The following is a 17,454-nucleotide window of genomic DNA, read 5'->3' as shown; positions in this document are numbered from 1 at the left end:
ACCAGATAGAAAACTGGAAGCATCAACCAAAGCTAGTTTGTTCTTCACCGTTGTCTACCCTTTTTCCCTTCTGGAACACCAGCTGGTTCTGCCACCAAAATTTGAGCTTGCAGATAGGAGGAGGTTAACTGCGAGCTATCTGTAGAGCTTTTCTTTTTGGTATTGGGAGCAGCCTCCGCTGTCTTCTACTGCTATATTATAATCCGACATGATCAGCCACGAATGAAATAAATTAACATCCTCCAAGAAGCCATAGCAATACGGAACCTTAAACTCGAACACGGGTAAAGTCTATGTTTAGGTGCTCAGCACAGATGATAGGCTAGACCTGAGTTTCGGAAACCTGAAAAAAAGATAATAAAAGATGATTGGAGAGGAGTGAAGAGAGAGAAGGAAGGGGCTGTTCTTCTATTATTCCTAGGCTGGATCAGAGAAGGAACGCAGTAAATAAAACTAGAATAATTAGATAGGAGAGTGCGTTGAAAAACAGCACCGTCGGCCACAATTCTTCTTTCCTTTTTCTTTTCTTTTTTTTCTTTTTAACTTTTTGGGAACGCCCAATCCTTTCAATTGACAGGAACACCCTCACCCAGGTAAGATGTTTCAAGGACCTCTGACATGGACGAACGCCATCGTTTTTGGTCGGAGAATGGCTGGGTCTGAGAAGCATCTGAGAAGCCCGATGGATGTCACCGGTGACAGGACCCCCAACCATGACTGAAACAGTTTCAAGGCGTTACCCCCTTTTATTTTCGGAGACAGACGTGGATGGATGGAAGTAGTCATGCATGTACCCTGAGAATGAGCATGATGGCATGCATGAAGGGACAGAAGGGAACAACAGAGCGAGGGGAGAGATAAAGAGTGGGAAAAGGTGGCAACATGGATGAATCTGAAAGTGAACTTACCCATGCAGTGGCTCGAATCCTTTTTCCGAAGATGCAAAGGTAAGGAAGTAATCCTTGCCTTCTTCCTTCCTTTTCGGCCCAAAATTCAACAAACAGTGTTGTCCTCTTTTCCTAATTGTATCCACACCTTTTTCTGACGTATCTGACCTCCCACCATCGTCTCCAACCTTTGCTTTCCCATAATTAAACATCAATTCTACCCACCTCTCTCTCTCTCTCTCTCTCTCTCTCTCTATCCCTTACCACTTTCTTATAACTCGTCTTCGTTGTACGCATAAAAATAAAAAAACAAAAGATCATCGATAGACCCATTTCTGGTTTCTGCTTTGTCAGGAGCTTAGAGCCAGAACTCACCTTGGGGACGCCTACCCCTTGGTAATGGTATGTGCTGCCACTTATGCCTTCGTTGTGAGTTTTCTCTTGACAAGGTGCTGTATTTTTGGATGCTTTTCATTGCAGTGATGATAAGTGGGTTGTATACGGGTTCTAATTGACATTGACTTGGGAGTTTTGATTCATTTTGAGTTTGTTTGCCCCGGGTCTGCGTACAGGTTCTATATGGTTTTGATTTTAGATGTTTGTTGTGGTATTAATGCTCTTGGTTAATGATTCTGGGTTTTCCTTTTTTCCTTGACTTTTACTTCTTGATTCCCATGGACGATTGAGTTTTCTTCTGTTTTACTATCCGAGTACAATGACGGGTTACAGAAGCCACCTATGCAGATATGTTTCTGAATAATATACACTCGAGATGAGAGGAGAAACGTGTACTGAATTATAATTGTCGTTGAATTACGATTTATTTGTCTGAATAAAGAAAAAAACCTGCTTTTCATTTGATCACTGAAATGGTCTACTGAGATGTTCAGTAGAATCAGAATTTCTATCAAGGTGGTAGTTGAAACTGCTTCTTACTGTGTCCACTGATTATGTGCTCTTTCTGGATTTTAATCCCAACAGGACTTACCTATTATTCTGAAATGAAAAATAAAAGCTCTTGCTTTTCAAATTTCTAATTGTAATTTGTTCAAACACGTTATTTAGCTTAACATATCTGATGGATGAATAAGAAATAATTTTTTTCTTTTTGCGTGTGTGAGACTATATAGCTCCAACTGGTCTGTGGATTTTGTGTGGCCATGTTAGGATATAATTTGCTCTGTTCTAGTGAGTTGCCAGCGAAATGTTCTTCTCCAAGGAGTCCAAAGATATTATCTGAGCAAGAAAATTCTACCTTTGTTAATCAGATGTTGCAACTCTTCCTCCAGAAAATTCAACGCTATGGACTTCCTAGATTTCCTGCTTTTCTAGTGCTATGATGCTCTGGAAATGGAGACTGCAGAGTGTAGTTCAGGCAGTAACATTTTTTTTAAAATTTTCTAATGCATTTTTCATCTAAAACTCTTGAAGCATGTGTTTGGAGTTTGGACTTATTTATAGGCATGAACTTGTGTTTCCAACCTTACAGAGTCATGTTCTCATCTAATGAAAATTGAAGTCCCCCTAGTGGATTGGAATAGGTGTCTCAGAGCATGAGATAACCCTGTTACATTGGCAACATAGCATGTCTTTGTTGACAGAAGTATGCTCTGTAGACAAGCTAGTTCTACAAAAATACCACTTATGGTTCTTCATTCAGACTACTCGATATCCCACAAGCTGAAGGGTCATATGCAGCTTTTATTTCGTCAATATCATGGATCTACACAAAGTCCCATTAGTTTCTGCTTTCTCTGGTTCTCCAAGCTAGTTACTTAGAATAAATTGATAAAAAAAAGTTATGGATAGAATTATTGCTAATTAATCATAATATAGAACATTTTTGTGGGATAAATGGCAACATTCTAATTTCTGTGTGATCCTCAATCTGATTAGGTAACTTTTATCATAAATTTCCTTGAGCAATTTGTTAGACTGCTCATTTCAAACCTGCCATCAGGTTTTTGACATTTTAAGTTTAAAAATATATAAATCTTCTACATTATTCAAAATTATGGAGAGATGAGTTCATCCTCTGCCTTCACTAGCCATGGAAAGCAGCAATTGATTTGAAACTGGATATGTATAGGGAGACTTTTAGACTTTCATGATCAGTTTGCAGAAGCATCAGGATAGATTTTTAGAATGCTTAAACTCGTTAATTTAGAAAATGCTCTAGAAAAAAGTGCACAGAATTAGTAACATTTACATTGTTCTGCTCTAGTTAATTTCTCTGTTTACAATGATCAATGGTTTGGTTGCATTTGATAAATCAAAAGTAAAGGCTACTCAAGTTGGAAATGACGGTGATTATGAGTTACTGGAGTTGAGATCTGGTGAAGTTATTATGAAGGTATATGTAACTTCCAACAAGATATTTTTCATGGACTATTCCTGTTTAAAATTCCAAATTAGAAGGTAATGCTTCTTCTCAGGAAAAAAAGGTCACAAAGTATTGTCCACTTTGAATCTATCTAATTGTTTATTTTCTTCATAAACCTAGGGTAGTAGTCTGAGGAAAGTTCACTCATGCCTCCTTCTGCCTTGTTGCACATGGAAGTGGTTTAACCAATTGATGAGAAATTTGCTTAGTGGGGAGCTTTGTGTTAATTAGAAAAGTACAAATTGGATATCAATGGAGTAGGTTGAAGTCCTTCTGGATAGTTGACACTAAAAAATTAATTGTCAATCCTGGTGATTGATGGTACTTGAATTGCAATGAGGTTATTGTGGGTGTATCCATACTAGTTACGTTCTGTACTGGTTGGGAAATATCAGCTGGAGGGCTGAGTAAAATATGTCATACTAGGTGGTTAAAGTTTCTATGGTGGTAGCAAATATTGTATGCAGAAAATTTCCAGGTTTGACATTTAAAGGTAGACCTCTTTAAGGGACCCCTAAACATTTTGAACTCTGGATACTTTGATAAACAACCCTTTTTAGACTTTAGTGTAATGAACTAAAAACAGTTTTTGCTTGTTTCACTTCTGTTATATGCTCATTGAAGGAAATTTCTTTTCATTTTCTTTCGTTTGAGAGTTCGTTTTAAGCACTTCTATTAAACAGACAAAATAAAAAAATAAAATGCTGTACTTGTTATACTTGTGAGGTGCAAGAATCGATTTACGTTACTTTCTTCTTTTCTTCTATGTGGATGTATGTGTATACCACTTGACCTATGTCAGTGAAGATGTATTTGAGCTACTTCTTCTCTATCTGCTCCACAGGTCAGATTGAGCATATTGAATCATGTCACATTCACCTATATTGCTGTAAAATAAATGCTCAGAGCAGTTCTCTTCTCCTACATAATGTGATTGCTCATTCTGATGTCTTTCACTTTTTCTTTTATAAAAGTTTTCTTTGAATTTCAGGTGAAGAGCTAGACCAGAAATTTGGCTGTACCATAAGCCACAACCCTCCATTACCCCCCATCAAAGACATGACAAAACCATCTTCTGAACTAGAACCAGAAGCTTCAGAAGATGAATCTGATGTCAGTAGTCAAGTAGCTTCTAACATCTCCACTCAAGAAACCAAAGCAATATCTCTTGACCTGACACTCAGCTTTAGCAGCCAGGATAATGAGTCAGTCGGTAAAGAATCAGTAGGCTTCTCCTTGTCAAGCACAAGTGAGAGCAGCAGCAGGGTTCGCTCTTCGTCTGTAGTTCCTAGAGTCTTCTCCTGCAATTACTGCCAACGGAAGTTCTACAGCTCTCAAGCTTTGGGAGGCCACCAGAATGCTCATAAGCGTGAGAGAACTCTGGCTAAACGGGCTCTACGGATGGGAGTATTCTCTGAACATTATGCCAGCTTGGCCTCACTCCCTTTGCATGGTTCCTCATGCCGGTCCTTACAGATAAAAGCTCACTCTGGAATTCATAATTACATCGGGGGAAGGCCTGATGCTAGAAGTGGCGCAAGGTTTGACGATAACATTCTTGGAGTTCCAATGTTTACAGAAGACGAAGATACGGAATTGTTTTGGCCTGGAAGCTTCAGGCAGGTGAGTGCCAGAGGGCGGAGTTTTGGAGCGTCAGGAAGTTCAAATTTGAATTTTGTAGCAGTTGCACCACCTAAAGAGGAGGAGACATCAACCCCAGATCTTACACTGAGACTCTGAGTGAGTCCTTGCTTCCATTTCTCATAGTTGTGGCACTAAATGATTTTCACTGTACAGCGATAAGTATGAGTGAGCATAAACCATGGATTTATCTTTAATGATCTCCTGCCCAATATTTTGAATACTATGAGACATGCCACAGATTGGAGATATATGTGATTATGATGAAATCTAATGTGTTTTTTTTTTTTTTTTCCTTTTTTGTTCTTGGTCCTCGTCGAAGAGTGAAGTGGTAGGAAAATATCTTTGTTATCTCAATCATGGGTAGGAATTGGTGGTGCAGACGAAGGACAGCAGCGGGCATCAAGCCCCATATGCTTTCCAACTTGGACCTTGTAAGTGAAAGGTCCCCCACCAAGGGCAGAAGCCTTTTGCCGAAAGTTTCTTTCAGTTTTTCTTTTCTGTGAAGTGTTAATGAATGGCGGGTAGAGCAGATCACTTTTTGGCTTTTCTGTCAAGTGTTAATGAAGGACAAAAAGTCCCTTTTAAAACCTAATTACTCTATTTCAGAATGTCAAATAATTATTTTAATCACATTTTTGCCTAGGCGTTATTTTTGTGTTTAATTATATCAGCTTAGCAAGCAGCATTGAGTGTGTTCAAAATTGTAAGCAAGTTCTTGCACTATCATTGGATAAGCTTAGACAAATCTTAAATTTCAATTCAGATCATCTAAAAGGCGTTTGTGGCAATGTCTTATATTTTTCAATGATTAGACTAGGTAAGATTAATAAATTTGATGGGGATAGTCGACCATGTTTTATAGTTTATTTGGTCACTACTTTGGATGATCAATCGATCCAACTTGGTTGGTTAATTATGTTTTATACTGCTTATCAATTTGCTCTTTGGATGATCAACCATTACCAGTCGATCATACCGATTGCCCTTTTTCGAACCAGGCTTCTAAGCATGATGAAATTGATCCCTAACATGTTGAAACATTAATGTGCATTGTAAAAAATTGGTTTAAAATATTTACCCTAAAGTTATAAAATCTCATGTATTACCTTTGATTGAAGTCTTGTTATAGATTCTCGTACATGGCTAGAGTTCTTGAATATTATCTACTTGACTTGACTCTAGTCTTCAAATCTTCATTCTTCATGTAGGTGCTTTTTCAAGATGACTTGACACATCTTTCAGCTTGAGGTCTTAAGATGCTTTTATCGGTTCACTTGCAAAGACCTTGAACGTTGTCTCTTAAAGGAAGAACATCTGAAATGCTAAATTCTAATCAAAATATGGATGGGAGTCATCCCTAGGTCAACATCCTACTTCAATGGCATCATGCTCAAAACGAAAACCTAGATAAGCCAATCACGATATAATGGAAACAAGGCATGTCCGACTTCTTATGAGATCCAATCACCAAAATATGAATTTTGACAACTCCAACCACAAGTTTTAGGATGATCTAGTCACCTACGTTTTCGTTATACTAGAAGCAAGTTTATATAGTTCTTTTATGTTAGCCTTGAATACATCTGTCCAAAATAGCCCCTGTGTCACATTCTGAATTTCCTCTATAAAGAAAGTGTTCTTCGAATTTTCCATATTGTCGAAATTAAACTTGTGAAGGATGAAGGAACAAATCAATCAAGAGGATTCAGATTTACGCACTACACTTCTCTAGAAGCTATTGTTCTTGCATTAGAGCGGATGGACTCCAAGCTTTTAGAAGATAGGAAGATGCTTTGGCCATGGTTGGGCCTCCCATCTTGCAATAAGTTTTGAGATTGTGTCGTACTGACAAGAAAGTCTATCAATACTTTGGGAGTTTTTCCATGTTTAGAAAAGATAGTTACAAGATAAAAAATTTCACAAGGATCGGCCTTCTGATTCCTCATTTAATAATACATGGAAAACCCATATGAGCCATTCCCAAGGATACTCAAATATGGTTACAAGAAGAACCGTGACCCAAGGTTGTGCAATATGACTAGGAATAGACGTAGTGTATACTATTTGGGAGTTTGGTCCAATCGATGGCAGCCAAGGTCACAACGCACCATCTTGTTGGCAAATACTCCACACTTGAGATTACAGTTTCTCAGTCTCCAACACCTAAGACATTTGAAACCATATCCTGAACCAGCCTAGTCGGTGGCTTTATCAAGTGACACGATACAAAAGAAAGGCACACCGGATTAGCTATAAAAAACTCAACTGAAACCCAATTCTTCAACCACCTTCTACTTGAATACAGTAGACCTAGATTCCCGAAAGTGGAGCGAAGTTCTAGCTTCAAAACTTTATCCTGTTGACCTTAGGTTGACTTCCTTATTGATTTGATAATTACAAAACATAATACAACTAACAATTTGCAAACTAAAGTATTTAAAATACTTTACCTTCAAGAGACAATACATCTCAAGGTCTAAAACTTCAAAATGATCAAGCCTATACAAGACCTCAAGCAACATAGAATGACATTTCTTGAAGAAGCACCCATGAAGAAGAAGATAACAAGAAAACTAGACTTTAAAGTACAATGGTGTACATTGTTAGAAGATATAGACAAGCTTGGGTGTCATTGATATTATTCTATGATCGTTGTCCCTTATTCACTCCTACTAGGTTGAAGGGTACACTTGTAATGTTTGTATTATTTCTCTCTCAAATGAGATTTGTGCTAGATTTTCTGGCAGAAGTTGAATTACTAGATTGTAAGCTAGTTGAAACTCCAATTATCCACAATCACAAACTTGGAGAGTGCACGGATCAAGTGCCAACTAATAAAGAAAAGTATAAAAAATTGGTTGGTAAGCTAATCTATTTATGTCATACTCGCTTAGATATTACTTATGTTGTGAGCATTGTGACTCAATTTATGTACTATCCAAATGAAGACTATATGGGAGTTGTAATTCGGACTCTTTGCTATTTAAAGTCCTCTCTTCGATAAAATGGCTTATGTTTTTCAAGAATTATCATCTTAGTATTGATAGCTACACAGATGAAGACTAGGCGGGAAATGTTTTTGATAGAAAGTCTATGAGTTATTTTACCTTTTTAGGAGGCAATGTAGTCACATGGAGAAGCAAGAAGCAAAAGGTAGTATCATTGTGTGGTGTTGAAGCCGAGTTCAGAGGAATGGTCATAAGTCTTTGTAAACTTCCTTGGCTTAAAAGATTATTAATTGAGATTGGATTTGATCCTGCTACTGAAATGAACTTGTTTTGTGATAATAAGGTGGCCTTATATATCTCTCATAATCTAGTCCAGCATGATTGAATTAAACATGTTGAGGTAGATCGACATTTTGTAAAACAAAATCTTGAAGCCAAGATAATTCGATTTCCATTTGCTAAGTCTGAAGACCAATTAGTATATATGCTTACAAAAGTTGTTCCTGGCAAAGCCTTCTACAACTCACTTGACAAGTTAGGCATGAGAGATATCTAAGCATCAACTTGAGGGGGAGTGTTTGTGTGAGTTGTCGATGATATCAAGATCGAATTACAAGATCGGTTACCAATCTTTTATGGAAGGGCATGATATCAGGAAGACAAGCTCTAATCGTTGAATAACGCCTCTTGTATATTGTTATATATACTTTCTTGTTGTAAATCAAAGATGTAGCAGAATAAAAGGTTTCCACTTCTTATAAAAAACTATTAGACTCGGTATGAGAGGTCCTCGAAAACAGGTTGATATATCTCGACGGGTGGAAGTGGGCTCGACATGGCAAGATCGCCAATCTTGCTTGAGAATTTAAAGGTACAAAGTCATGGTAAATATTTTTTAAGCATCCTTAGCCACGCGCTGTTTCAAGCCTTCAATTGTCACAAACACACGATAGAACACATAACGAGATGATTTTTCTTATATCAATTACAGTCTGATGAATTAGAACTTTGAAATGATCCTTTTAGCAGGATAAACCACAAAACAAGTCAAATGGTAAAAAGGAGATTCAGTGTTGCATAAACCACAAAGCAAGTCAAATGGTAAAAAGGAGATTCAGTGTTGCATAAACCACAAAGCAAGTCAAATGGTAAAAAGGTTGGCCGATGAAGAGAAGGTGGATGTGGATGGTTTCAAGGAATTCAAAGAACTCATAGCAAATGTAATCGACACAACATCATTTGGAAGCAATTCCCAGTTGGCAAAGAATGTAATTGAACTTCTCGATGAATTGATTGCTATCGAAACAGAATAGTACTCATTTCTCCCTGACTATAAGTGTGTTAATCCTCTTTACACAAATCAGTTTTTCTTTCTGTGACAAGAGCGTTAGTATTTTATGTAACAAGCTCCATCATCTCTATCAAATAATCCTGGTTGGTTTTTATCGACCAAGAGAAAGGAGAGAAGGATGCGAAAAGCTACAGAGATAAGAAAATATTTGAGGGAGATGGTTGGAACAAGGTCAGGACTTCTTGGGTTCCACATTGGAGGCCAACGAGAAGGCCAGCTTAAGAACCAAAGGACTCGAGATCCAGGACATCGTCAAAAAGTGTAAGGCCTTATTCTTCTTAGGCCACAAGACTGGAAAGTTTCTTGGACTGGACTATTGTTGGCTAAAAACCAGAGTGGCAAGAACGCACTGGATAGGAAGCTATTTCGGTTTTGGGAAAAGAATGTCCTAATTGTGAAGTTGGGTCCAAGGCCTATCCCAAAATGCCTAGCTATCTTAGGAAACTTCTTGCCAAACTAATAAACTCAATATTTTTGCTGATTATTCCTTAATGTTCCCCCTCACTTGTAGACCCACTGGGATCTAACATGTGGATAATTTTGGGAGTGCCTGCTCTGATACCATGTGAAGTTGGGTTCAAGGCTTATCCTAAAATGACTAGTCATCTTAGGAAACCTCTTTTCCAACTAATAAACTCAACATATTTGTTCTCACTAATCCATGTGGGACTATTCCTTAACAATGATAATTGACAGAGATTAACAAACTCAAGACCGTAAACTCCAAATCTTATACCATGTGGGACTATTGATAACTGACAAAGATTAACAAACTCAAGACCGTAAACTTCAAATCTTATATGTGTTTTCAGTGCTAGCTAGAACCTTCATGCAGGTCTTCTAGTGGCTAGTTAAATTCTTCACCATGATTTTTTTTCAGCTAGGAATGATCTCCTACGAATCATTGAGACTATACCTCCTGTGGTGGTGGTTGTAAGACAGTTCACGAATCGTCACTTAAGTGGTCAGTCGTTGGTTTTCCATTGATAGTGGTCGCCGATTACAACCTTACAATTTTCCGTCGGTTTGGTGGTCTCCTTTGATAGAGAGGAGGCTTTAAGAGGGGGTTTGGTCTAGTAGATGCATGCCTAAACGTTGCCATCGACAAGCCTCTGTGATAGACGAGACAACGCCGTTCACTCTGTTCGTCGAAAACGAAGGCATCAAACGTCAAAAATTGACGCCATGTCAGGAGGTATGTTCATGAGTTTCATTTATGTTTTTATTGAGAAATTCATGATATAAAGATCCTACAATGGTGACAAAGAAGACCTTGAGTGCAGATTTTAACCCAAATAGGTTCTCGGAATGGCGAGAAGGCAGAGAAACCACTTATGCCGCTTGGGGTATGGTCCAAGGACATGTATAGGACAAAACCTGGCCTTGCTCGAGGCTACAATTGCAATGGCGACCATATTGAGTCTTTTCTCCTTTAGCTTGTTGCCACTCTCCTGTTGTGTTCATTACGATGTATTCTTAGCATGGTTCCGCTGAGATGGTTCTGCTGAGACACGGCCACAGGAGGGGAGTCTGGTGCGGCGTCGACGAGAAGCTTTTGGAGCAGTTGTCAATAGAGCTAACGGCAGCGATGGAGGTTCCTACTAGTGGCGGCATCGGGGTAGAGTGATTTTGGTGGGAAATTGGTGTCAGAAGAGTTGAACGAATGACAGATGGGGCAGAGATTCTAGTTTATGGTGGCGATTAAGGTGATGGCAGGTTGCAACTTTGGTGAAGATTTCACAAGAATTCCGTGAGAAATTGAGAGAGACGAAGACAAAGAAGAGGGAGAGAAAGGCGCGAAAGGGGTGTAGGGTCTTCGCTGATGAAAGTGATGACAATAGATGGCGATGGCAAAGGATGGATATTGTGGAGGAGGAGACAATGGCGTCTGATCTTGCGCGTGTGTACTTGCTGGCGAGACATGCAGTAGAGCTATTGTTCTGGAGGTGTGATAGGCGGAGGTTAGGCTTAGGGTGACGGTCTGAGAGGGCGATGACAATGGCTGGTTGGCGGTGTGCGTCGTCAACGGAAAGTCCGAAAGATGACGGAAGGAAGAATGGTGGAGGGTTTCGGGGAGTGGTGTTGTGGAGGTCAGGCCCGGGGTTTGTGGAGTTGCGCTCCATAGGAGTGTTTTTTTTTCTCTTTTTTGAGGATGGCAGATTGGGGAGAAGAGAATAGAAAGGTAGATGTGGAAGAAGAAAGTGATGGGGAGAAGGAAAAAAGATTTTTTTATTTTTTTAGGAGAGGCAAAAGACAGTTGGTGGTCACTGCCAGTGGTTCAACTTGAATTGTTGGAGGGCATTGCAGAGAGGGAGCGACGGGCGGAGAGGCAGAAGACAAAAAAAATTTCAGAGGATGGCAAATGCAGAAGATTGATCTGCTCTGATATCATATTAGATATTGAATTGAACCATACATTTACAATTGAGAGTGAGTGGTATTTATACAGTTTAGAATAGAAATAAGATAAATAAGCTTTACATGATAAGATAAATACGACATGGGATAAATTCAATGGGATCTTATGAAGGGATTATACTTATACCTAGCCAATCTTCAATCCAATTGCTTGAATTTACATCAATTACAAATCTAGAAGTTGCAGGGAGACATAATTTGTTCTTGTCTCTTACAGGTAGGTTTCCTCTTCAGGATCATTCAACTCCAATTATGTAATGTTTATTACACAGCCGCAACATCAAGTTCAGTGATCGTTAAGACGGATCAAGTATTTGTTTCTGACCGGTAATGTCGAGCTCCTGGATTTCTAATATCTCCACTCGGCGGCGGATCTTCTTTCTAATCTTTATTGCCATGTCTGCCGGGTTAAATGCCCCACATACGCTGACCCTCGATTGTTTCTTCTCTATCAAATGGCTCTCCAGTTCTGAAAATGAAATTCAAAAAACAGTAAAACCATTTAAGCAGTTGGGAGTTTTAAAAGCCGATTCTGTGAAGGTTTTAGAGGAGACCTGGAATCTTCAGCAGGCCTCTCCGTACTTTTCGAAAGCATCCATTACAGTCGATGTTGACCCGCATCACCATGCAGTAGAACTGCATCAATGCGTGACAAGAATATGCAGGTCAGATCAAAGTTCCAGTCCTAGAGAAGAAGAACATCACCATCTTCCTCTGAATCGGTACTGTTAATTAATTATCATGCTCCAAATGCTGGAGAAAATGAAGACGTGAATGAAAAGTATGGGGAAAGGAGAGCTTGCCTTGTTCGACATGAAGTGGATGCTTTTGGCCAATGATGTCGAGGAGAAAAACCGAAAAATAAAGCTATGATGGAACTTTAGAACGTGGGGAATCTGATTTTATTACGTTTGATCTGTTCTCTCCGGCCTGGCATGTCTCTGGTACCACCCGGGAATCTAGTTTGGCTGAGACAAGCGAACAAAGAAAAGAAGCTCTGTGCCTGTACTTCTCCCATTATCCCAAGATTAGACAGCTTCAGTTTGAGCCCGAGGGCAAAGCATCTCGCGCGCGCGGTGTCTACTTCCCAGTTTCTGTGTGGAAAAAGACAGCAGATGCTTCTCCACGAACCCAGAAAAGGGATCGTCATGGATGACAAAAGTTCATCTCCAATACATCCACTATCACGGACGTCGTCTCTGCTCGTAGAAAAACAAATGGGTGTTAACCAAATTTCTTCCTAGCCGTAGCGAATTGCAGAAATTTTACTATAATGACGTACTAAACTGACCATCTAGTCTGGAGATGACATCTGCCACTCTCTTCTGGCAGTCAAAGCAGCCCATATCTGCTCTTAGGACAATCACCTGAGCCTGCTGATACCCATCATGGATTTACCACGAATCCAATTCCTGAAAGAGCTCTCCCTCAAGACAATGGTTGCAGATCAGAGGAAGAATAAAAAGGATGGTGAGGAGTAGAGAAAGGCTCCTGGGCCTTTTTACTGCGTGAACAAGCTTCTTCTGTGCCCGTGCTAATATCGTCATGGCTCCGCCATCTTCATTTCCGTCTGATAATCTATCTTCTTTATATGGTAAAACCTGAAGGACTCAGAATACGATTACTTAACTAAGAGTGATGAACAGTCCCATCTTCTGTGCTGCTGGTGAGGTCGATGAAGAAAGGAGAAAAGAGAGAAAACAGAAGTGGGAGAAGCACCTTGCACGAGTTCTTGACTTGGATGCGCCAGAATCTCTTTTCATCAATTTCGACTAGTCTTCTTTGCTGCAATCATTTCTAAAGATAAAATCTGAAAATGCCACTGTAATTGTCACTGAAAGTAAATTTTTTTTCAGTAGGAGATGAGAAAGAAACCTACCAGGGAGGTTTCAACTTCAATATTATCAACAAATTTCGACGCCTGGATGGGCAATTTGCTCGGATTGAACGGCTGAGGCTTCGTGATCATCCTACATATAAATGAGAATATAGGTGGGTGATAGTTTGATCCATTTTTACGCCAAAGCAGTGGCTGCAGGTAGGGTTGGCTTCGAACTGAGCTGGCTTGAATTCGGCTCGGTTTGATTCGTTATCTATCGAACTCGAGCATCGAAATCGGCTCATTTACTTTAACGAGCCGAGCTCGACCGAAGCCAGGTTCGGTTCGTCAGCTCGCGAGCGGCTCGAGGTGAGTCGGGATCGGTAACGGTATCAGGATCAGGAGCGGGAGTGGGATCGAGAGCGAGGGGGGGAAATCGTCACCGCCGAGCCCCTCCGTCGGCTGTTGTCGCCATCGCATCTGCTCGCCGACTGTCTCTACCGCCGTTGCAGCTGCTCGTCGGCCGCCTCTGTGGCCGTCCGTTCGATTTCTTCCTCTCCTCGCCGTCGCCACCTCTTCCGTCACCGCCGCTTTCCGCCGCCGCATCTGTGCAGCCGTCATCCCCGACTACAGGTCCTCCCCGGCGTCGTAACCCCCTTCCCTCTGCGTCGTCTTGGCAGAAAACTAGAACCTAAGTTCAGGGGAGAAATTATCTCCCCCCCCCCCCCCCCCCTCCCCTGCGAAGATGATTTCGCGCGTGTGAAATCATAAGGTAAAAAAAAAAAAAAAAATTCTTAAACTCTTTTCCTCATAGCTCTCAAAAAAATTAAAAATAATTTTTTTAGAAATAAGTTTCTATAAACTATTAGTGTCTCATATTTTTTTTAAACATTTTTCTAATTGAAATTTTTTATTAAAAATCATATAATTTTCTAAGTAAGATTTTTGTACTAAGATGGGGTAGAAAACTGTATAGAAAATTTTTGAATAAGTATTTAACAGTTGATGTTGTAATATTTTTAGCATGAAACAATTTTCATTGCAATTTTGTGTTTGATTCTTTATTTAATTAAAATTTTATCGATACAATAATAATATATTAGATTGATTATTAATTTTTATTTATTTCCCTAGAAAAGGCAATAAAAGGTCCATTTAACTTTCCTAAGAAAAATTTAAAATATTTCTTGTAATTTTCTAATAAGTCACTAATAGTAATAAGATTTTATTTAAAGGTTTTTTGTGGAATATGTATCATAGGAAAAATATTTTTAGTTTTTCCTATAGTATAAATTTTCATCTAGGGGCACTAAGGAGGCCATAATAAATTATGGCCAGTTTCAAAAATTACAAAACAAGCTAGACAATAATTGGAGTAAAACAGATTAATATTGGTGCATTTTAATCCATTATTGAAATTCAATCCTGAACCTACCTATCATTATATTTTTTTAAAATGTATGCATAATTTTATATATAATTTATTCAAAGCCACCCCTACGTGTGAGATCATAAACAAGGAAATTCTTTTTTTTTGTCCCTTCCTCATGGTTCTTAAAGAAATTGAAAAGATATTTTAGTAGAAATACGTTTCTAGAGACTATTAGTAGTTTTTTCAATAAATGTTGAAAAGACATTTTTAGTAGAAATATAAGGACCATTAGTGCCTCATGTTTTTTTAAAATATTTTTCTAATTATAAATTCTTTTTTAAAAAATCATATAATTTTCTAAGTAAGATTTTCTTGCCAAGATAGGTTAGAAAACCATATAGAAAAATTTTGAATAAGTATTTGACAGTTGATGATATAATACTTTGAGTATGAGGCAATTTTCATAGCAATTTTGTGTTTGACATTTTATGTGATTAAAAATTTATCGATAAGTATAATAATATATTAGATTAATTATTAATTTTTATTTATTTCCTTAGAAAAGGCAATAAGAGGTCTATTTAACTTTCCTAAGAAAAATTTAAAATATTTCTTGTAATTTTCTAGCAAGTCTCTAATAGTAATAGGATTTTATTTAAAGGATTTATAGTTTTTATTTGGGTGATTGTAAATTGATAGTGATATTTCATTTAATTTTGTTGTGTTTGATTATTGTATGGAGTTTATTTATAATGTTATACAGTGTATGGAGTGTTTAGACTATTTTATGGAATGTATAAATCATTTTATGGAGTGTTTATGGAATGTATATACAATTTTATGGAGTGTTTATGGAGTGTTTGTGGAATGTATATACAATTTTATGGAGTGTTTATGGAGTGTTTATGCAGGTGTTATGTATATTGATTATGCCCAATTTTAAGTAGAGGTCATGCCGAATTTCATACAAGTATTATATATATATAGATTATGCTCAATTTTAAGTAGAGGTTATGCCCAATCTTATACACGTATTATATTTATAGGTTATGCCCAATTTTATGTAAAATGTATGTATAATTTTTTATACATTTTATTTGATATATATTTTTTGAAAAGTTTTAAATGTATGTTGTGGCTCGAGCTCGATAACAATTTTAGGCTCGAGATGAGGCTCGACTCGAAGCTCAGCTCGAAATATTTAAATCAAGTTCGGCTCAAACATAAGCAGGTTCGGGCTCGGCTCGGCTCGATGCCACCCCTAGTTGCAAGTATTTGATGGCCGTAGCTTGGGACCAGAAATTGGTTGAAATTGTCAGTAGTTAATTTTATTGAAGTGGAATTCGATCAAACAAATATTTGGATTTAAAAACTTTCTATAAAGACTTCTTCGATATTTTTTATTTCATTTAAAGTAACAAATAGATTTAATCATTTCAGCAATAGTATTGGAAGTAGACCTAATTAGATGAAGGGGATACAAAAACATGTACTCTAGAGCAATTTCATGGTTGATAACTACTTGATTAAGAAAACCTTATAACTCTAATCAATGGTGGGTGTATCATGGGTTTTGTTTATAACTCAATGTGTGAGTACCTCCACTATTGTCGATATGTTTTATGTGCAAGCCATTATTCTCTTCTTGAGTGCATGATGGAAATCGACACAATCTTCTTCTTTTGAGATTGTTGTAGCTTTCAAGGAATTAATAGTGGTACAAGAATTTGTTATGAAATAATAAACCTTGTATTGGAAATAATAAACTCACATTAGTCCTACGTGAACGAATCTTGAACTCGACTTTATCTATAGGCTTTGAGAATACCCAAGTGTTAATCTTACATGTGAGTTCCATCCGGGTAATACATTATGGTCATGCATAGGTATCTTATTTTGTGCGTATCTTTTAAGACAACAAGCATTAATTTTATGTTAAACTGCGGCTCCACAGTCATAATCACATTAATGATATTTCCAAGGGTATACTTCAACTCTATACCCTACTATAATAGCCTCGATATCATTAAGGTAATACACCAACCTCATATCTAGTACAGTTGAGCATATACTTCATAAAGATTAGACGTGAATTGAATTCACTTTAATTTGGTGTTCCTACTAGTCACTCATTAACCTTGTTTTTCCTATTGAACCTTTGTTTTGGGATATTCAGTCAAATAGGTTGGGTTGATACTAAAGGTGACTCAAATAATATACTTTAATCCCAGCTCCCTCGGATAATATTGTACTTGTCCTCTCAATAAGCCATTGGTCAGATGATCTACCAAGTCTGAGACTTATCCATTGATTTAATATATGTCAACATTATAATTTTAGTAGAAGTGGGCTTCCTTAAGATTTTATATCAAAGCTCAATATGCATAAATGACTTTGAATTATGATTTATACTCTTTACTTTCTTTATAGTCGCCTAATTATCACAATTAATCAAGATAGTTGGAATTGTCTTATCCATCATGGGAAGGTGTGATAATAGACCCCTAAATCATTCAATTTCCCCACTAACCAACTCTAAGGCTACCATTTCAGTCTCCATAATAGTTTTGGTAATCAAAGTCTCCTTGGAAGATTTCCTAATGACTATTCCACCACATAGTATAAATACAAA

The 17,454-nt window shown here is 37.9% G+C and overlaps 1 protein-coding gene across 3 annotated transcripts; it reads left to right on the top strand.

Annotated features, from left to right (window-relative positions):
- The first annotated feature begins 1,129 nt into the window (after nucleotides 1-1,129).
- Nucleotides 1,130-5,544, top strand: LOC137960056 (zinc finger protein 4-like). Of its 3 annotated transcripts, none has more exons than XM_068807523.1 (2): nucleotides 1,130-1,289; nucleotides 4,245-5,544. In XM_068807523.1, the coding sequence occupies exon 2, from the start codon at nucleotides 4,330-4,332 to the stop codon at nucleotides 5,008-5,010; it is 681 nt and encodes a 226-aa protein (XP_068663624.1). In that variant the 5' UTR covers nucleotides 1,130-1,289; nucleotides 4,245-4,329; the 3' UTR covers nucleotides 5,011-5,544. The 3 variants fall into 3 exon arrangements, with proteins under 3 accessions (XP_068663624.1, XP_068663623.1, XP_068663622.1); XM_068807522.1 differs by having other exon boundaries at nucleotides 1,130-1,336; nucleotides 4,262-5,544; XM_068807521.1 differs by having other exon boundaries at nucleotides 1,131-1,289; nucleotides 4,262-5,544.
- The last annotated feature ends 11,910 nt before the right edge of the window (nucleotides 5,545-17,454 follow it).

Source organism: Aristolochia californica, unplaced genomic scaffold (genome assembly GCF_029961685.1).
Source record: "Aristolochia californica isolate CCGP_79_NKW_82.1479 unplaced genomic scaffold, dmAriCali1.0.hap1 SCAF_3, whole genome shotgun sequence".
In the NCBI taxonomy this organism is placed as follows: domain Eukaryota; kingdom Viridiplantae; phylum Streptophyta; class Magnoliopsida; order Piperales; family Aristolochiaceae; genus Aristolochia; species Aristolochia californica.
This window is presented reverse-complemented; position numbering and strand designations above follow the sequence as displayed.